Genomic DNA, 22,313 nt, shown 5'->3' on the forward strand with positions numbered 1-22,313 from the left:
TTATTTTTAATTAATCCACAAGGTTTAAGTGTTCCGTGGTGGGGCGATGGCAGTTGAAATAGTAGCAGCAGCAGCCGCAGCAGCCGGCCTCTACTGAGAGCCCGCCACGTGCCGGGCGCTGTGATGGGCACCCCACACACTAACCTAGCCTCCCGAGGCAGGTGGTATCGGCCCCCGTGTATGGAAGAAGGAGCCCAGACCCAGGGTACTCTTCCCTGGCTTGTAATCTCATCATATTCAGTCCCTGTTTCCCTAATTCCGAGATGACTATTTTCACATGGAAGAATAAGGCAGTTTTTCACAACTTCATTTTTACGGGATAAAGATTAATATTATACTTTCAATCAAAAACTAAAGTAGAAAGTTTCTGTAGTGTTTGAGACTCGGTAGAGAATACAAACAAACTGGTAATTTTCTATAGCCATATTCCTGTTTATTTTCCTAAATTTTTACCGCTGATTTGTTTTCCTTTCCGCAACGATGAATATTTATTGAAAATGTCCTGAGTCTACAGCATCAGCTTAACACTTATTTTCTTAGGAGCATAGAAACTAGTTGTCTTTCCAATTTTAAAGTGTTCTCTGAATTATGGTTTATACATTATTCTCAGAATATAGGACACAACGAGTATTGTATGGTTTTCACTTTTTTGAGGACAAGCCTCAGCCAGCCTCTGAGTCCTAGTGTCGTCCCAGTGGTAGAATATTTAATGGAACTGTTCTGATCTGCTGGAGTATTTGTCATGTCTTTGTCCTGTGAATAAACTGAATAAGAAACAGAGTTTGCATTCAGAAATAAGTGAGATTGACTAGAGGAGTCTTTGGAAATTCCACTTTTCTCTCTCCATTGAAGGAAATTGAGAAGGGAAAATGGGAAGCTGGAAAACTTGAAGCTGTCCCCACCCGGACAGATGGATGAACCAAAATGGCTTGCTCTGTTAGACTGAGCTTTTGTGTAAGCAGTAAGGCCTGAGGGAAAAGATATCAGCTTGACTAATTAACTCATGATTATGCAAAGATCAATTTATCTAGCCTCTTTGTTTTTCCTTTCTTTTTTATTGCCTTGGGCTACCTCATTTCTTATTACCATCTTCACTGTCTGGGGCTCAGGAGAGAGGCAGAGATAATAATGGGAGCCCAACTTATTTTGCCCATTTTTCTTTGACTAACAATTTTGTTAAAGAGAAAGGAAGTTAAGCCAATTTATTTGGACAATAGTTGTTTTCTCTCAAAGTTAGATATACAAGAGTTTTGCAGAAGGGTTCCTAAGTACAGTTACTTAGGCACCATCTGGGTTGAGTAAATCAAATATAATTGTAATCAATCATAATTTGGTTTTTATAGTTTTCTGTGGCATTAAACTCTTGTCTCATGTCTTCACACATATCCTTACAGTAGTGCCTGGTGTGTAGCAAGGATTTATTAAATATTTGTCAAATGCTGGATGAATATATGTAACAACTTTGTGAGATAAATAGGGTTGGTATTTATCAACACTTTTAAAATGAGGAAAACTGAGATTTGGTTTTAATTTTTAGCTCAAAATCATATAGATAACCAAGTTCTGTCTTTCTGCCACAAACATAGTGTGAGGGGTGTGTGCTACTATGTGTATTTTCAGAGAACTTGAACTTTACCATGGCAAAGTTTTTGCTTTGTTTTGTTTTGTTTTTTTAATGAGGCAAAAAAGCTAAGAGGTATTGTGTGCTGGCAGAAGCTACTGGATCCATCCAGCTTCTTATTCCATCAGAGCAGTTCTGAGTCCTTAGGCATTTATTGGTGCTGGGCAGAGCCCTCCAACTTGAATGCTAGAAAATCAGCCATGCTAGAAAGTGATGCTTTGAAGAGCCTAGAAAACACTGTAAACAAGTAGTAGTATTATTTTATCCCCAACACTGGTTTTTTTTCTTTCTCTTAACTGTTGTAATTTACCTTCCATTCTTGGCACTGATCAGGGGGTGCTTATTGTAACTGATGGTGTGCTTTTATCTTAAAAAATTGTTTTTTACTTAAAAGAAGGAAATTAGTAGGATTCAGTTCTTCCAACAAATATTTATTGACTACTTACTGTGTGCTGGGCACTATTTGACGTTCTGGGAGTCAGCAGGGAAAAAATAGCCAAAATCTTTTATCTTGGAGACAGATAAAAGAGAGTGAAAGTAAACAGCATCACAGCAAAAAATGTTTACAATATATTAGAAAGTGATTATTATAGATTGGGAGACAGGCTAGGGAGATTGGGGTTGCTGAGGCATTTACTATCTCTTGTACTAAGCTTTGTTTTTTTCTGTAGATAGATAGTAGGTAGGTAGGTAGATAGATAGATAGGAAGATAGATTTATTTAGATACGCATGTCTCATCATCTGATGTTACTATATTTACTTGCTTGTTTATCATCTCCTCTTCTCCCCAGCTCCCAATAGCTTATAAACTCCATGAGGGCAAGGATTTTTTTTTAAACCTATTTTGTTCACTATTGTATTCCCAGGAGACAGAGCAGTGCCTGGAATACAACAGATGCACGAAACATATTTATTGGATGAATGAACTGAATGCATTTTATATGGGGTGGTCAGGGTAAACCTAACTGACATCTGAGATGTGACAAGGGAGGGAGTATGTCATGAGGCTATCTCAAGGCACATTGTTCCAGGCAGAAGGTCCGGTGTGGCTGGGACAGAGTGAACAGAGGGAGAGGAGTCAGAGATGACATCAGAGAGGTAATCAGGGGCCAGGTCATAGGACAGCTTTGTAGGCCACAGTAAGGCCACACTCTGGGCTAAGGACGAAGGAAGGTAAGCTGGCATAGGGTTTGAGTGCTGGAGTGACATTGCTGTAGTTTCGCTCTTAGAGACAGACCAAAGGTAGAAGAGGGGAAACTAGATCAGAGGTCGTTACAAAATCTAGGCAAGAGATGATAGTGACTGGGGCTGGGGATAGCAGTGGAGGTGAGGTAAGTGATCAGATTCTGGATTTGCATTCTTTGGAGGATAAGGCAAACCAGGTTTTGCTAATGAGTTGGGTGTGAGAAAGAAAGACAAACCTTTAAGTTGCAGCATTTGAGAAGGACTTGAGCTGTAGACATACAGACTCAGTAGGCTTGAGGGGAGGAAACAGTGTTCAATTTGTCTGTGTTTTGATGCTTGTCAGACATCCAGGTAGAACTGTCAGAACATCCAAGTAGAATGGTCACATAGATGGTAAATAGGTTCCAGTCTACAAAAGCTGTGACTATGTAGATGGTACTGAAAGTTTGGTTACTTGGTGAGATAATTTAGGGAACAACTATAGGAAAAGAATGGGTCTGAGGACCAAGCCTTTGGGTATTTTGGTGTTTAGTGTTCAGAGAGAGGGTGAAAGAACCAGCAAAGGAGACTGAGAAAGACTGATAAGTGAGGTATAAGGGCGACCAGTGAGTATTCTCTGGAAGCCAAGAGAAGAAAAAGTGTTTCAACAGAAGGAGGTGATCACCTGGGTCCTTGCTGCTAGGCCAAGTGCAAAGAGGAGGACTGAGAATTGATCAGTGGCTGCTCTGAGCAATTTAGAGGTGCCCTTGACAGTTTAGGGAAGTGGTTGGCAGCAAAAGTTTGGTTGAAATGGGGTCAAGAAAAGAGAGAAAAGGAATTGCAGGCAGCAAATAAGGAAAAACTGATAATGGAGGAGAGATGGGGCATTGTAAGCGCAGTGTCCTTGAGTAGCAAGTTCACACACAAAATTGAAGAGAGGAGTCGGAGTGTAAAGTCACTCAGTAACCAATAGATGGTTATGCTTATTTGAATGTTTACAAATTGTTTGTCATGGGAAGATTCAGACTTGATGGATTTGTGATTTTAGTAGCCAGCTGGTCAACGCTGTGGTGCTCTTGTTCTCTGGCAGAACCATGGTGGGTGGGTGCCCTCGTTTTGCCGAAATTCACTTGGGCGCGGCATGCAGGAGCATAGCCATCTTTTGTGGAGGTAAATGGAGAATCTCTTTTGCAGTTTATTGATATACTTGTTTCTAAAATAAAGTAATTGGCATTTTATGATGAAAAGTGGAGAATTCTTTCCCAGTGACAGAAGAGAAAAATAATTCTTCCCTTTCCAAAAAAAAAAAAAAAGAGAGAGATTTTTTTTTCCTACTACTTTTCTGAAATGTATAGTCTGTTATTGGTTTGTTTGATTTTTCTAATTTTTTTTTAAAAACTTTTTCAGGCTGGAGTGAGACAGCTTTATGTACAGATTGACTTTGCGGCCATGTAATGAATGAGAAGAAATTATGCTTTTTGGGGGACCTAATTTTTCTGGTACTGTACAACCCAAAACATTGTACTTAGCTTTTTAAAATAGAGAAATCATCACTACAGCTCCCCAGCACCAAGCAGACCAGGGGGAGCCAGGCATCTGTGCTCAGCCAGGAGTTTACAGCCAAGGGGTCAGAATTAACAGGATCTCTCCTGGACTTTTGGTCTTGTCTTTTGTGCTCTTCCCTCCAAACCATTTCGATTTCTGAGGTTTCTGGTTTTATTCCAGGGTATCATATTCTGTTTATTTGTTTCTTCCGTTTGTTTGTTTCAAATGCCCTCCCTCCCGCCCCTCATCCTAGCCAGTAAGAAATTCAGACTGTGGGCCTCTAATCATCTGGGATGTCTTCACTGAAGCTGCTGGAAACCACTGCTTTCATTCCCACAAAACCAGTGTTATTTAAAAAAAAAAAAAAAAGGAAATGGAATACTGTTTTATATGTAATGTCACAGTTGTTGACGTTCTTCAGTATAATCATACGTTTGTAAAATTGTTTGTACCTTGCAAACTTATGAACCAAACCATATTGGGTTTTCAAAGTGCCTTTGTATCAGAAAATGTATTTGCCAGCATAGAAATGTACCATCAAAGGTCATGTATATGTCTTTTTTTTTTAATGGATATTCTGTAATCTGTACAAAATAAGACTCTTGTTAGTAATGTATACAGATGTCTTTTTTGTGTACTTCTAGCATAGGTTTAGATATATAAAATTTTTCCTTTAATTGCTTTTTCCCATCAAAAAATAAAAGGTGTTACTTTGGTTTTTAAATCAAATTCAGTTATTACATTAAATTATTTTGTGGACTGTCTTTTCAAAACTTAGCAAAAGATGGGTGTTTTTGACTTACTTAAAACATCTGCTAAATTCTAAATTTCTATAAAAGCTGCTGTGTCTATGGTAAACGTCCCTGTATCTGTCCTTGCTGTTTTGATAGATCCTATTATTGGAAGAAAAAGGCATGTAGAGTGAAGGCAGCAATGGTGGTGACGATGTTGTTTTGTTTTTTTCATCCTCAAATGCCAAATCATACAATTTGTTTTCCTTTGCAAGTGCTTCCCAAATACAGTTGCTTTCAGGATCCTAAAGCCACGTTTTATTGAGTTTGAAGTATTGAAGGTACAGAGTAAATGTGGTAAGATCGAACTCTTCCTAACACAGGTATCTTAGAAGTTAATAAATAAGTTGATTCCTAGGTTCTTGTGTATTTGAAAAATAAAATTGCAATTTGAGATAAGTGCTTGAATGAACTCTGTTTAAATAGTCTCTGTTTTGTAAAGAAATATTGATCTAGCTAGACATTTTCCCATTGTACTTCATTTTGTCACAATGTATATTCCCTTTTAACTGAAAGGGAAAAATTGAAATTGTTGGGGGAAAAACCCTGCAGGATGGAAATGAATATTTAGAATGTAGATCAATAATAAGCACTTTTTCACTGATGTGACAGAAGTCACTGCTGATTTTGTCTACGTTTCAGAGTATCTTTTCCCCTATTTCTGACCTACACTGTGTTAGGGACACTAAGGCTCCTTTCTTCATGCTTTTCTAAACTGCTGCAGATTGCCATGAGCTGCTGGTAGTCTCCTTTTTGCACATTAAGTAGTATTTTCAAAACATTTTTACTTACTGCCAGGCAGTTCTAAAGCTCAGAATTCCTGCACTAGAATGTGTTTAACTGAAACAACTGTTAAGATGTGTTAGGAGGGACCCATAAAGGGAATGTCCTGATAATGGTACTGCTTTCTCACTGTAAGTGTTCAGTAGTCACTTGGAAGTCTGCATCCATACATGCCTGATAGAAGCCTGGGCTGTTCTGTAGGTTTTGGCATATTGTGGGAAATGACAGCTCTAGATGAGGGCAGGGACTTGGGATGTGTGCCTTTAAAAACTAATTATCTGGGATTGTGCTGATATTTCACACACGGAGATCATGCTTGCACTGGCCTGTAAAATGTACCAGTGTGTTTTGAAGATCCAATTCTGTCTTTACTGAGCCCTCCATTCCAAGTGAAGTTTTTTGTCAAAGTATGCATCACTTTACTAGCTACACTCTTCAATACACAAGTGCATGAGGATGGTTGTTTTCTTTGATAAAGGGATAGAGTATATATAGAATATTTGACCGATATGAAACTCTAATTTTGCACCTGTTACAAGAGATGGATGGCTCATGTCAGGTTGGCATTAACATGTATGCTTTAATTAAATGTTCTTAAACCTGTATGTTTAAGCAGGAAAAAAAATGAGTGTGAGAAAAAGCAACTTTTTTCTCACTCTTAGGAAAATACTTGTGTTATCAGTGTTCTCGGCACAGATGTATTGCTAAGGTAGATAATTTCACTGAGAAATACTACTTGATTATTCTTACAAAATAAATTTAGATGTCCCTGTTGTTAGGCTAACTCTTGGGGGAAAAAAGCCTCTGAGTATAACTTTGCTAATATTTTAAAAACCAAAATATTCTCTGGAGAACAAATTTGTATTGCTCCGGGAAAGTTTACCTAGCCAAATAAATTTTCCCAAACAGAAATATACCTATACCAGTTTCGTGTTTTTAAATGTAGATTGTGTTGACGAGGACAGAGGGCTTGCCCTCTGTGACTCCCTGTGCACTTTGTGAGGAAGCGCCCAGTGTGTCTGCAGCTCGGTGTCCCTCACGCTGTCACCCCTCGCCATCCTCTGCAGACACAGAGGCAGGAGGAAGTGCTGCCAGATGCTAGCACTGTGAGTTCCCGTGTGTCTGGAGGGCTTTGGCATTCCTCAGAGCCCCCTCCTCTCCACCAGGAGCCAAACTGCTGTGACTCCTGTGCACGTTTGTAAAGCAGCCAAATCACTGACTCCAGATGCAGGTGGCCAGAGCTCACCGATGTTTTTGCCGACTATGGAATAATCAGTTTTGCGGCTATTATGAATATGGTAGCAACATAAGATTTTAAGAACAAAACACTTTAAGAACAAAAATAATTCACTGCTTTAACATCCAAGGAGACTGTCCTTAGAAGCAGTCGTGTCCTACCTCTCATTTTACAGATGAGAAAATTGAAGCCCAGAAATGCTGTCATTTCCTCAAGGTCACAGAGATAATTAGGGGCAAAGCCAAGGCCAGAATGCAGGTCTTCTGACTCCAAGTCGAGAGTTCTTTCTACTCCACTGTGCTGTATCTCCAGGGTAAAATCTGCCTTTCTGTAAATGTGATGAAGAAGCATTTTTAAATAAAGGACATCTGACCTCTGTTTTTGGTACATTAAGGCACTTTATAAATGGAGTTTTATTGTCTTATTTTTCATAGCTAGTTATAAGGTTTCAAATATTATTTCCATAGTATTCTTTATGAAAGATATAATTAATTTTTTTACTCTTTTTTACTTTTTTACTCTTGTGAAACCAGTTCCTGACTTTTTAAAAAAATGACATTTGTGCATTGGATACTTTTAACTTGTGAGTGAATTTTTCTGTTAATTGCCCGAGGCTAAATCCAGTTTAAGGATTGCTTAGTTTCTTTGTCTTGTTTATATTCTGTGAATTGGTACTTTTTAGAAACCAGACTAGTGCACAGGTCATATCATTTCATTCTTGGTATGTTAAGTTTTCAGTCACTGGAGAGCTTCTGAACTGTTGACATTCTCAGAGGCATGTAAAATTGGGCATTAGACGTTGTCTAGAACAAAATAAAAATTTTAATAGGGTAAACTTTTGAAGTTTTACCAGAATCCCAAAGGCTAAACTGCAACTTTTAACTCTTCATAAAAGTGTTACCTTGAGAAAGTTAAACTTTTTCTATCACCATCTTCAAAACAAATCATTTTCCAGTTCAAAGAACTTTGGTAAAAGGGAAATTACTTTATTCTTTGAAAGAACAGTCATTAAAACTTTTATTAACGGAGGCAGATTGTTGCAAGACGTGATTGCCCACAAGCCTTAGTGGTCCAGACCTCTACCACAGAGTCAAGCCCGACTTAACAATGCAGAATTATACATCAAAAATGTATTTGCAAAGAAGTATAGTTCTATTTCAAGGTCAAATCGATGTGTCTTTGATGAGGGTGTCTTTGGTTTATGTTTAATCATTTCCTAACTACAAAGTATACAGAAAGAAAGGGTAGGGCTTAGCTACCATTAAGTATGTGTCATGCTCTTTGTATGGCCTTTTTCATGTTACCACGTTTGAAGTCCTCACAAGTCTATAAAGACAAAAGTTTTGCATGATTTTATGATTGGTATGTTTTCTCTTCTGATTCTCCCAACATTCCTGTGAGGAAGGAATTCTTAACCCCATTTTACAGATGAGGAAGCTATTTCAAGAGAAGGTAAAAGACCTGACTGGGGGCCAGCCGGTGGTGGAGCGGACTCTAAATCCAGTGCTTTTTCTGATGACCACTCTGGTTTTGTACATCATCCTACAATGATTTAAAGGTCCAAGAAGTTGTGGCAGATGTAAACACACTCTCCTGTAAAATCAGTGAACAATCACCGTGACAAAATTGATAGAGAGGAGCAGTTATAAATACATTGTTTAGACTCATTCCTTCTTTGGATGCTCTTCTATGCTCATTACCTTTGCCACTGTACTTCAACTATGCAGGCTAAGAAGAGCAATCAGAGCTCCCTTAAGCAGTTTTAAACCCTTTAAAAAAAATAGTAAAAGGTTTTCTTGACACTCAGAGTAAACTGCCTGAAAGATACTTGGCTCAGCATGGGTGCCAGTGTGAGTAAAGAGAAACCGAATTCCTGGCCAACAGACATTAACTTAGTTCTGGGGGAGCTGTCTTCCAAGAAGTGTGAGTAACTTTGCGCTGCATGAGAGGAATACATAGGATTTGATTCACAGCATTACATTTTATCGACCCCTTTTCAGACACCTTTTCAAAAAGAACTCTGTTTCATAATCAGTAGTAATCTGTGCATTTAATAATAACATTTAACTTTGAACTCTTCCCATGGCTTTGAAAATGTAGTATTTGAAATTCTGATCATGATGGAGTCTGTAAAAAAGAATGTGTTTGTCTCATAATTCCTATTACCACCAAACTTAGCATGAATCTACACCTACATGCTCAGTAAACATTGTAGACAGTAGTGGATACAAAAGTAAGGGATGGGGACAGTTAAAACCATAATTTGCTGTTTATTACAGGAGACATCTCAGCTTTTCTCTGGCATCTTTGCACAAATGTAACTTTTTATAGTCACTTTGGCCATTGTATTTTCAAGTAGCCCTCTGAGCTGTTCCTTCATTTTAATACAGGAACAGTGGGAGTATAGAGAAAGAGACGTTTTACATTTTGCATGTTGTTGGACAGGAAATTGGTAGAACTGGGAGTGTGGAACCTGGGTCACTTGAATTTTTATATTTTGTGTAGCCAAATGAGAAACCACATTCTCCTTTGTTTTTATGAAAAATCGCCATTTAGGGATCTGTGTATAACATCCTTTCTATTTCATTTATCCCAAACTCTTTCAAAGGTGTATTTTGAAGGTACTTCTATAAAAACAATACAACATGTATTTCATTAAGTGATTTAAATATTCCTAAGATAGTTTTAATCTTCTCTCTTTCCCCTCTAAATATTAACTTTTAGCAGAGCTTCTCTATATTCTGATTTTGCATCTCTGTTCATTGCTGCTGCCAATGTAAAACTTCCCCTTTTCACTAGTGGGGGGAAAAAAGCTTTATTTGAATTTCAGTCTTTGAATTTTATGTATCGTATGTCACACATCAATTTTAAGTTCAATGAAGATTCTACTTTGAAGCAGACATATCTTGTCAAGAGTTAGCCAAGTACTCTCATTGCTTCCTCTAATAACAGCAAATTCAGTGATATTTCTGCTCAAGGGATATTTTGCCTGAATGTTTGTGAGTTTGATCAATAAACGGAATGGGTCTTTTAATAAAATCAGAAATACTGCGAATGAAAAATTGCCGAATCCCTTCTTGGTTTATTCTGAACACCCCTATAACACTTTACCTTCCTGTCTTTAATGGTTTCTAAAAATATGGCCAAGTTTGAATTTGGGTTTGATCCTTTGGTGAAGATTATGGCATCAAAACATTTCTAAACAAATGTGTGACTACAAGGCTAGGTTGGCACATCAAATGTCAAAAACTTGTAATTTGGTTTGAATATGCTAAAGTCAGCAATTATGATTTGCCTAAGAATAACACAACAAATCCATAATGTATATTTCACTTTTTTCTACTTGAAGACATTCATGTATATATTTTGTTTAACCTCAGATGTATTTAAAAATAATAATAAACAATGTATCAAAATTCTTCCAATAAAATTTCTGTTTAAAAGTCTTTACCTGAATTGTGTCTACTAGTTTGATGAACTGAAAAGAACACTGTGAACTTAATAATTTCTAGAATAGAGTCTAGAGGACTAAGGAAAGAAAAGGAAAGAAGGATGATTCTCAGGGCCAGGAACCAGCAGAGCTCATCAGGAGAGAGGAGAGGGTAGGAGACTGGAAATGTCTTAATGTGAAAATCCTCACTGTGGTTCCTCTTATTCATCATTTTACCTCAGAAACAAGTCTCACAAAGTATTTATTTCCAGATAGTTTCATGAACCCCAAACTGTTCTCTCAGTTCATGCTCTATGATCTCAGCTTTAAGAAATGAAGACCAAAAGCATCTGACATGAGCCTCCGTTATCCTTCCAATTTTTTTCCTCTAATCAGAAGAAATTCTTTTTTAAAACAACTTCTCTACAAGACCCCAGATCCCACTCTTCCCACCAAATATAACGCCAATCAAAGCAGCCTCTTCCTTACTATAAGTCTCTGCCCCACAATAGGGGCTTTGTCCTCAGTGTGTCTGTTGTCAAATATCTTACAGGAGGTCTACATGTGCTGCTTCCAAGCCCTTCCTAACCGTTTCTGTAGCTCCCAGTAATACAGCTTCACTCCTCCCTCATTTGTAGGTTTAATCAAAGGCCGTAGGTGGATGACTTCCTGTCACAACCACGGCAGAACTACCAGCATCTCAAATTCAACAAAGAGGAAAAATACGTTTATCATTCCCACTCAAGTCTCTTTTCAACTGCCAATTTCTGTCAGAATTCCTTACAGTATTCTTAGAAATCTAAACATTGCCTTTACTTCCCTTTTCCTGAATCCCCTATCGCAAAGTCCTCCTCATTCCTTGGAAGTCTTTGAAATTCACCGTTCCCACTCCCTACTCCGAGACTCCACTGGTAACTGTATGCAGAGTCACTCTGAGGAACTGACCACCTCCATTCCGGCACACACACCCCCAACACACCACACAAACAATTCTGGCCTCAAGCAGGAAGTACAAGGAATTTCTGCTGAATCAGACTCTTGTCCAGGCCTTTTTAAAACATTTCCCCATCTTGGTTTCCTGATTACCTTCGGCTGGCCCTTCTGCATAGTGGACTTTGACCTGCTAGAGCCAGAACACCTGCCAGGGACCCCGCCTTTCCTGTGTTCTCTGGAATTAGCCCCTGGCCCACTCAAAGCCTCCAGTGGCCTATCAACCTCCCCTTAGATCAGCCTCTTCTGTTTACACACAGGTTTAGGCAAGTTATTTACCATAGTTCACTATCCAACCTTTCTTTAGACTTTTTGCTTCCTTCCCCCCAGAAGCCATCCTGTGTTATAGTAACAAAGCAAGCTTCCCAGGTTCCACTTCTACTTCTTCAGCTCAAGAAACTTGAGTGGCTCTCTAAATGCTCAATAAATACAGCTTCCTCTGAATGACTTTAGAAACTCATAATGCTGCTTCCCCCCCCCCCCCATTATCCAATCTCATTACCCACAATACTTTCCATTACTCTAGACCAGAGAAACAGCAAAGACAGGGAGAAGCAAGCAGGTCCAATAGATGTAGACAGAATGACAGCAATTTAGTGTTTTTCATTCTGTACGAGGGAAAACAAAAACAAAAACATGCCAGGATAGGATTCTACCTCATTCAATCTGTCAGCTCATCCAGCCCCACTTCCACACTTTAAAAACAATCTAACATGAAGTTCAGTCTTAGCACATGCTACCAACGTGCAAATGAACAATTCAACTTTATCTAATAAATATCTATAACTCAGATGAGTAATAATGATAACAGTGTGACAAAACTCAAAGACATCAAGTCTGGCATGGTTTAAGCAATCAAAATGTGTTGAAAAAAATGAATGAATTATGCTTTTAATATGAAATTTAGCCCCTCTTTGAAAAATGGTTCTGTATGGATCAATAAAGTCAACTGTACTCTTTGCAAGGCAGCCAGTACTAAAGCCAATGGATTAAAAATAAAATTATATGAAAACAAAAGGATTCCCCAAAGTATTTCCTGACTGCAGGTACATAATAGTATTTTAAAAGGGAGACACTGTACATAAGAAATTAAGATTCACATCTAAGCATAGGTACCATTTCACAGCAATTACAACCCTGCCATTTGGCCTAGACACTTGAAAGATTGTAACCACTTCTAAAATTATAAATAAAATAAGGTCTGTCTGATCAGCCACCACTGTTTTTCCACCTTAGGCACTAAGTCAGATCAGATCATTGTTCAGCTTTACAGGGGTTATCTGTCCCGTATGCGCATCATACTACTTCCTCTTGAGCAATAATCTGTACACAGGTCATGTTGATTTCCTCAGAACTTCAAAACAAGGAGAAGTTACTACATTTGCAGTTGTATTAGTTGAAGCAGAGACTTCCCATTGGCTTCCAAAGACTTCCCCAGACAGCCCTGTCGTGGTGGCCAGCAACTATGGAAACCCACAAGAACGACAGCTGAGAGAGGAGAATTTTCCTCTGTGTGATAGCTATGATTACAAAAGGTTAGCGCAAACCCCTGTTACTTTTTTCCTGTCCCCCTGTCCACATGGGTCAGGATGTAGGCCCAATTGTGTAGGTATGAGACACAGAGCAACAGAATAGAGTAAACAGAACTCCCCAAGTTTCCGGCCAGAGGACCAAAAAAGGGAGCCCAGGGAACCAGGAAGCAGTAAGTTCACGGAGAGGGAGGAGCTCAGAAACAAAGCCCATGAAGCTGATTATAAACCTCAAGTTTCACTCTCAAATCACTAATGCTTGGATCTGATCCTACTCAGCAGACTGAAAGATCTTCAGAACAACTATCCAACTGACTAGGTCCAAGATTGCCTAGGTCCCAGACTGGGCCACATAAACCTGAGACAGAACCAAAGAGAACTGCATCATTGAAAACTGAACTGACATTGGAACCGTAGCCTACAGAAGGCGGACTGGTAACTGCATCCTGCGTCTAATCAGGTTTGTCATCTGTCAAAACAAAAAGACTGCCATTCATCACAGGATCTAAATAAGACCCAGAATTTCACAATATTCAAAATGTCCAAGCTACAATCCAAAATTGCCAGGCAAAGTGTCACAAAAATTTCAACTTCCAAATGAAAAACAATCAACAGATACCATCTGAGATGACATCAACATTGGAACTATCTGACAAAGAACTTAGCGCAGCTATTACAAAAATGCTCGAACAAGCAATCACAAATAATCTTGCAACAAATGTTAAAGCAGAAAATTGAAGATATAGAAAAAGAACCAAATGGAAATTTTAAAATAGTAACCAAAATAAAAATATACAAAATGAACTCAACAGCAGATTGGAGAAGACACAGGAAAGAGTCAATAAACTTAAATATATATCAATAAAAATTATGCACACTAAATTGCAGAGAAAAAAGATTGAAAGAAAAAAAAAAAAGAAATGAACAGCATTCGGAGACCTGAGGGACAATAAGAAATGTCTCAACAGTTTGTTATCAGAAGCCCAGAAACAGAGGAGTCTGCATACAGTGATGATGCACACAGTGATGAAAAAATATTTAAAGAAATAATGACTGGTAACTTCCTGAATTTGGTGACATAAACCTACAGATTCAAGAAGCTGAATAAACTCCAAAAAGGATAAACCTTAAAGTATCCACACGTAGACACATCATCATAATCAAATAATTACAATCAAATTTGCAAGCTTTATATAGATATCAACAAGTTCATTATAACATTTATGTGGCGAGGCAAAGGAAATAAATACAACAATTTGGAAAGGAGAATAAAATTAGAGGAATTACACTATCTGTTTTTAGGATTTACCATAAAGCTAAAGTAATCAAGGCAATGTGGTATTATAGAAGGGAGAGAGACAGACATTGACTGAACAGCGAGAAGAGTTCAGAAATAGATCCACACAAATATGGCCAACTAATTTTTTATTGTGGTGCAGAAACAATTCAATACAGTCTTTCTAAACAAATGGTTTTGGAGCAGTTGAATATGAATATGCAAAAAACAAACAAAAAAAACCTTCACTGAAAACTCACATTTCATACAAAAATTAACTCAAAATATATTGTAGATCTAAATGTAAGCTGTAAAACTATAAAAAATTTAGAAGAAAACATAGGATAAAATCTACATGTCTTTGAGTTTCATGACAGGTTCTTAGACATGGTAACAGAAACACGATCCATACAAGAAAACTGACAAAATGAAAAACTTCTGGTTTGCCAACGACATGATTAAGGGGATAAAAGGACAAGCTACAGAGAAAATTGGGAGAAAATATTTGCAAATCACATATCTGACAAAGAAATTGTATCCAAAATATATAAAGAATACTCAAAACTTACCCAGAAGAAAATAAACAATTCTAATTAAAAGTGGGCAAAAAGCATGAACAGATGCTTCATTAAATAGGATATAAAAATGGTAAATAAGCACATGAAAAGATGTTCAACATCATTAGTCGCTAGGAAAAAGCGAATTAAAACCACAATGACATACAACACACCTAATGGAATAGCTAAAGTACAAAATACTGCCAATGTGAAGCACAACAAAGATACAGAGTAACGGGAACTCTTACACTGCCTGCGGGAATGCAAAATGATACAGCCACTCTGGGAATCATTTTGGCAGTTTTTTATAAAATTAAACGTACATTTATGATGTGACTCAGCAATCACACTCCTGGGTATCTACTCTAGAGAAATAAAAGTTTATGTTCACACGAAAACTTGTATGTGAACATTTTAACGACTCTATAATAAGTAATTGCAAAAAATTGGAAACAACCCAGATCTCTCTCAAAAAGTGAATGGATAAGCAAACTGCAATGCATCTATACAAGAGAATACTACTTTGCAATAAAAAAGAATACACTTTTGATACATGCAGTAACTTGGATGAGTCTTAAAAGCATTTTGCTGAAAAAAGCCAGTCTCATCTGAGGTTCTCAAAAAGACAAAACTGTAGAGGAAGATCAGCTCAATGGTTTCCAGGTGGGTAGAGGGGTGTATATAAAAAGGGAAAGTATGAGAGGGTTTTGGGGGGTGATAGAACTATTATGCATCTAGAATATGAGAGTGGTTTCACTCTATGGTAGTTTAAAATAACATTAAAAAGTAATAGTATTAAAGGGCTAACAACTATTAACCAAATGTATGTAGTGTTTAAGTGCTTCTACTTTTACTGCCAAAACACTGAACTTTCATGATAGTAGACCAGAAACAATATTGTTCATCCTTTTTCTGCTGATGAATAGGGTACATTTTTCATTTTACAATTTCATTTAAATTGAGGTTAAATTACATACGGAGTCACCAGATTTAGCAAATAAAAACACAGGAACTTAATTAAATTTCTAACTGAAAATAATTTTTTTGTAGTATAAATGTTTCCCAAATATTGAATGGGACATACTTGTATTTAAAAAAAAAGTTTTTGTTGTTTATCTGAAATTCAACTTAAATGGATACCCTATTTCAACTGGTAATCTTAACACAGAAGAATGCACAGATCCTAAATCTATATAATTGAGTGAACTTGTGTCCATACAAACAACACGCCATCAAAAGACAGAACGTTTCCATCACCCCAGCTCCTTGCTGGCCCCTCCCAGCCCCTCTTCACTACCACTGTCTTCTTTTGATTAGTTTTTGCCTGTTGTGAAACTTCACATGAAGGGAAGTATACAGTGCTCTTTTGTGTCTGGTTTCTTTCACTTAACACGTTTTTGAAATTCACTCCTGTTGTTGTGTGAGTCAAAGCTCCTTCTGTTTTATTGCTAAGTAACATTCCATTGTAAGTCAAACTACAATTTTTAAATCCGTTCTCCTATAATGGACACATAGCTTGGTTCCAGTTGGGGCTATGAATGAATAAACATAGAAAAGTTATAAACACTCAGGTACTACTTTTTGTCAGTATGTTTTCATTTCTTATGAGTAAATACCTAGGACTTGTTTTGCTAGTTCATGGGCAGTTGTATAAAAACTGCCAACTGTTTTCCAAAGTAGTTGTGCCAACTTATATTCCTACCAATAACATTAGAGTTTCAGTTACCCCATATCCTGGCGACTTCGACTACTGCTAGCCTTTAAAAATTTAGACAATCTATCGGCTTTCCTTTTCTGTACTGTTTGTCCATTTTCTGTCTCACCAATTTCTGCCTATATTCAGTAGTCTGTTCCTTCTAGTTACTTAGTGTTTAATATGCTCTTCTTTTTCTAGGTTTCTAAGATAAAAACAGATCACTGATTTTTAAAACTTTCTTTTCTGTTCTAAAGCTACAAATTTCTAAGCACTGCTTTATCTGCATCCCACAAATTTTCACATTTTGTTTTTGCTTTTATTCAGTTAAAAATAAATGTACCTTGTTTTATTTCCAAATATTTGGAGCTTTTCTAAGCATCTTTTTGTCGGCAATTTTGAATTCCATTGTGGTCAGAGCCAAGCATATGGTCTACTTTGGTGAATGTTCCACATTGGGCTTGAAAATAATGCCTGTAGGGATCAATACTGTTTTGATCCAAATTGTTAGTGTTGTTCAAATCAATATTTTTACTGATGTTTTATTTACTTCCATCATTTGCTGAGAGAGGATTATTAAAATGCCCAACGTTGATTATATACTTGTCTATACCTCCCTTTAGGTCTGTCCATTTCGCCTCATGTATTTTCAAGCTGGTATTCAATGCACACACATTTAGAATGTCTTCATGAAGAGCTGTCCCTTTCTTCCCTGTGAAAAGTCCTTCTTTATCTCCAGTATATGCCTTCTTTTGAAGTCTATTTTGTCTTATGTTAATGTAGCCACTTGTTTTCTTATGCTTCCTGTTTGTATGGTCTATTTTTTCCCCACTCTTTTACTTTCATCCTGTGTCCTTGAAGTTTAACTCTTGCAGACACAGATGGTTGTGCTTTTTTAAAAAAAATATAGTTCTTTTAACTAGAATACTTAATTTACATTTAAGCAATTACTGGTATGGTTGAATTTAAATTTATTGTTTTACTACTTTTTTTCTATTTGTCCTATTGTTGCAGAAAGACGTGTTACAGCTCGGTGTTACAGCTCAGTGTTACAGCTCAGTGTTACAGCTCAGTTATGACAGCAACCTGGATCTGGGCGAGAGACCAAGCAGCACTCAGAGAGTTGGGAGAACCCAGGTTTATTTCGCCAGCGGGCCCAGGGGATTTAACACTCCAAGCTCTGGACCCCGTCTGTAGGTTTACACAGGCTTTTATAGGCTGCCAGTTTACACTTTGCAACATCATATGCAAATAAGGTATAAGAAAAGTTGACTAATTAGGAACAGGCTTTGTAGAAATGGACCAATCAGGAGGGAGAGAAATAACCAATCACAAGTGAGCTCAGGGAACCAATAGAATTCTAGGAGTAAGTTCCACTTTCCTAGAAGTAAGCCATTTCAGAGGCAAAAAGTGAGACAGAGCGTCTGGGCCAGGGAACCGGATGGTACTGGCAGGAGAGTAGTGGCCCTGCCCTGCCTGCCCATCTTTTTTTATGGGGCTTCCCACCTCACTGTCTTTTTTGACCTTTATTTCCTCCTTTCCTGCCCGCTTTTGGTTAATCATATATCTTTCAGGATTCAATTTTAATTCCTCTTATATTTATTTATTTTACTTCTGCCATGCGTTTTGTTTTGTTTTGATAGTGGCTGCCAAGGGATTACAATACACATCCTTATCACAGTCTACTTGCAGTTAGTATTCTGCTGCTTTAAATAAAATGTAAGAACCCCACAGCTGTATAATTCCCTTTAACACCTGCAACTTCCATTATTGTTTTATATTTTTTATATATTTATATGTTTATGTATTTATGTATTTTACAGCCAAATATATGCCACACTATGTTAAATTGTTAGCTGTCTTTTAAAAATGTGAAGCAAAGAAAACCTGACAGTCACTTACATTTAAATACTCATTTCCTCCCTTCTATCTGATGTCATTTACCTTCAGCCCAAGAAACCTCCCTCAGCTTTCCTTGCAGTGCAGGTCTGCTAGTGACAAACTCTGTTTTCACGAAGATTGCTTTGCCTTCATTTTTGAAGGATATTTTTACTGGATATAGAACACTGGATTGATTGGGTTTTGTTTTGCTCTTAAATTTCTGTAAAGATTTTGTCTTTCCATTGTCTTCTGACGGCCACTGTTTCCAATGAGAACAACCCCTACTGATTCTTTCATCTCTAATTTTCGTCAGTTTTAACTGTGATCTGTTTGTTAGGTATGGTTTTCTCTATTTATTCTTCTTGGAGTTCACTGAACTTACTGGACCTGTGTATTCATAGGTTCACCAAACTTGGGAAAATTTTGGCCTTTACTTACTCATATTTTTTTCTGCCCTGTCTCCTTTCTGTTCTTCTGGGAATCCAATTACTTATATATTGAACTGCTTGATATTGCTCCACATGGCACTGAGGTTCTGAGCTTTTTTTATTTAAATTCCTCAGATAGGGCAATTTCTATTCACCTGTTACCTGTGCTCTGCTATTTAGTCCATTTGGGTTTTTCTTTGCTTCCATTTCTCTGCTGAGAGTACCCATTTATATTAATTCATTACAACCACTTTCCCTTTTTATCCTTGAACATAGTTCTAACAGCTGCTTTGGAATCCTTGTCTGCTAATTCCAGTACCTGGATTATTTTAGGATCTTTTTACTGTGTGCTTTTTTCTTTTGGACCATAGTCATATCTTCCTGTTTCACTGCATGCCGCATAGTATTTTAAAACATTCCAGGCATTGTTGATAGATAGATTCATTTCGTTATCATGTGGTGGAAGTGATAAGCTTTGTCCTAGCAGGCAGTTAAATTATTGGCCAGTCACCTCGATTTTATGGAGGCTTGATTTTACATTACGTTAAAGATTCTGTCTTTAGTTTTAGCACAAATCCTTAGTCCCGGGCATAACCTTTATCGCTAATAATACACAACCATTCTAGGGATTTGATGGAAAGCCTGAGGTACTTATCAAGCCTTCCAACTTACCGGGATTCAAATCTGTTTTCTCTTGCGACACAGAGCAAAAATTTCTGCTCAGCTTTTTCAGCCTTCCAGATATGGCTCTCCACCAGAGTCATCGGAGCCTTCCCTGCACATGCACAATGCAGGAGTTAGATTTAAGGGGAAATTATACACAGATTGGAAGCCTTCTTCCTCAGCACCATCTTCATTTCTAGGATCTCTTCCTTCAATTTCAGCTCATCCAGCAGTCCCAACTCCTCTAACACCTCAAGCCTGTAAGACTGCGGCTTTCTCATGAGCTCTAGCCCTCCCCTCAACCAGACAGACTGGTGAATGCCCTCAGGGAAAAGTCATAGAAGCAGAGCTCTCAGGCTATTCTGGTCACTCCCCAGTGCCAAGGTTTGTCCATTAAAAGCTATTTCACTACAACCAAAAGCAGAAGGCCTTCATTTTATTATTCTTCAACATTTAATTTAACGCCTTGGAAGAAAATACTGGTAGAACTAGTACTTAAATATCCTTTGGCTCTCTTCCCTCTTGTGTCCAACAGATTGAAAACAGATTGTTTCACATATATTAAGGTATCTTTTTATCACAACTGAAATGAAATAACTCAAAAGAATCTCTTTTTAATTGATGCTTCCAGAAAATAGGGAAGTATCTGCTCAACTTCCAATGAATTTACTGAACAAAGAGGTCAGATAAATTGATTAGAACATGGAAACACAGCTGACTGACCTTGAACAATGTGGGGGTTAGGGGCACTGACGCTCCATTAAGTTGAAAACATCCACAGTTTCACATCCATGGATTCAACCACCTGTGGATTCAACCAACCAGATTGTGTAGTACTGTAGGATGTATTAAGTGAAAAAAAAATCTGTGTACAAGTGGACCCGTGCAGTTCAAACATGTGTTCTTCAAGGGTCAACTGTACTCAGAGTTAGACCAACTAAACTAACACGTAGTAAAGCTATTTCTGTTATAAACTGGAAAAGTACAAAACTTTATAGTCATGAAATATAAAAAATGGGAGTGTGATTTACAACTAGGAAGAAGACTGTGGCTACTTGCATACACGTAGAACTGTATTAACTGTTAAGTGATATGACAAATCTTGACTAATCCATTGTTGTCTTCAAACTTAATTTTTTTTGAATTTTATTTTGTAGTCAGCAAGTTTTCCATTTGTCAATTTGGATGTGAAAGATGCTAACTGAGACCAAGCAGCAACTATACATGGCTGGCTGAACATTCATAATTCAACCATTATACAACCTCCAAAATACAGCAGAACATGAGCCACATAATTAGGACGTCAGCTAAACGCGACAAGACAATTCAAAAGGATGTCACTGTGTGGCATGTACTCAGCTGAGCTTTAAGTAAGAGTGTTGGGTGGGGACTTACTCCTCCCACCTCTGTTTACCTGCATTAATGCCAAACGCTGTCAGGACAACTTATCTCGCAGTCAGTACAGCTGACTTTAGAAGAAGGAAGAAAGTTCCACCTTGTATAAACTGGTTTCATAAACAAAAATTGCTCTTCAATAATTCTGCCTATGGATGTCTGTCTACAAGTTTTCCAGTTTGGTCTGCTCCATGTATGCACATCCTGAAAAACTGCCAAAACCGCAGCAACTGATGATGTCACAGGGAAAAATTCACTGCCACAGGAAACCAAGCACTGTGAGTCAACACCTTTCTTCTTGGTCACTTGCTTTATACTTATTATGTAAACCAAAAGGCCTGTTTGATTTGTTATACAAATACGTGTAGGTGCATACATGACTGAAGTTAACGTCTCACAAGAGAAACGGTCTATGTTCGGAGCCCATCAACGCTTTGTGATTCTGAGCTATTTTCTGGTATGGAAAACAGATTCAGCATCTCTATCTCCAGTGGATGCAAGCTGCCTCCTGTGATAATCAAGGAATGCAGTGGTCCTCCCAAGTCCACAGTACACATCTGCTGCAAAGTGCCTGCTGCAATTTTCTGGTCCTCAGCTCCAACCCTGGCTAAGCCAACACAGAGTGTCTCCTCGGTGATTGCTATCAAAAAAAAACAAAAAAAAAAGACACGGCCATTCAATTCAGTAAATGCATTATCCTCAATCAATTCAAACTAACACTAGTGCCAAAAGTACATATAAAGAAGCCACAGATAGCGTAAGTCCCCTTAGTTGCTCATTATGGACCAACCATCTACTGACTTATCTAAGGCTTTTCTAAATGATTTGCACTCCCTGACATATGAACTGAAGCAGTACTTCCTAACTTTACCCTTCCAGAATTCCAAAGGCTCACCTTCAAGTTTTTACGACTTGATGACCAATTACCTGCATCCATACTCTACTGCACAGCATTTGTCTTTTAGCAGATTCTAAGTGAACAATGTTTAATACATGCTTATATTTTAAATAAAATGTCTGGGATATAGTCACATCGACCAAGTACTGGAAAAGCCAGGGGATTATGAGATTAAAACACAGATTTGAGTTTGTGTTTGGCCACTTAATCAGCTACGTGACAAACTTCATTTTTATTTCTTCCATTTTTTAAAAAATGGAATATTGTCTCTCTTAAATGGTGGTTTAAGGGCTGAGATAATAAATATGAAAGTACCTAGTAAACTACAGAGCTGTTAACAAACAACAGGCATTATGACGTTACTTACGCTTTTCAGTTCAAAGTAGCCAGCATCAGTGAACTTTAGTTTTATTCAATCTGATGCAACAGCT

The 22,313-nt window shown here is 37.7% G+C and overlaps 2 protein-coding genes across 7 annotated transcripts in view; one reads left to right on the plus strand and one right to left on the minus strand.

Moving 5' to 3' along the window:
* The window catches only part of SLC30A7 (solute carrier family 30 member 7), an 83,613-nt gene extending 62,535 nt beyond the window's left edge, over nt 1-21,078 (plus strand). For 2 of the 3 annotated variants that reach the window (XM_032487203.1, XM_006190947.3), the window contains one exon: nt 4,194-5,521. In XM_032487203.1, the coding sequence (XP_032343094.1) occupies nt 4,194-4,241 (48 nt within the window). In that variant the 3' untranslated portion in view covers nt 4,242-5,521. Of the gene's footprint in view, nt 1-4,193; nt 5,522-20,746 lie in introns of those variants that run through there. The other variant, XM_032487204.1, reaches the window with a different exon arrangement.
* The window catches only part of DPH5 (diphthamide biosynthesis 5), a 33,349-nt gene continuing 31,214 nt past the window's right edge, over nt 20,179-22,313 (minus strand). For all 4 annotated transcript variants that reach the window (XM_032487205.1, XM_006190948.3, XM_032487207.1 and 1 more), the window contains exon 8: nt 20,179-21,624. In XM_032487205.1, coding sequence (XP_032343096.1) covers nt 21,395-21,624 — 230 coding nt within the window. In that variant the 3' untranslated portion in view covers nt 20,179-21,394. The remainder of the gene's footprint in view (nt 21,625-22,313) is intronic.

This window comes from Camelus ferus, chromosome 9 (assembly GCF_009834535.1).
Source record: "Camelus ferus isolate YT-003-E chromosome 9, BCGSAC_Cfer_1.0, whole genome shotgun sequence".
Classification (NCBI taxonomy): Eukaryota; Metazoa; Chordata; class Mammalia; order Artiodactyla; family Camelidae; genus Camelus; species Camelus ferus.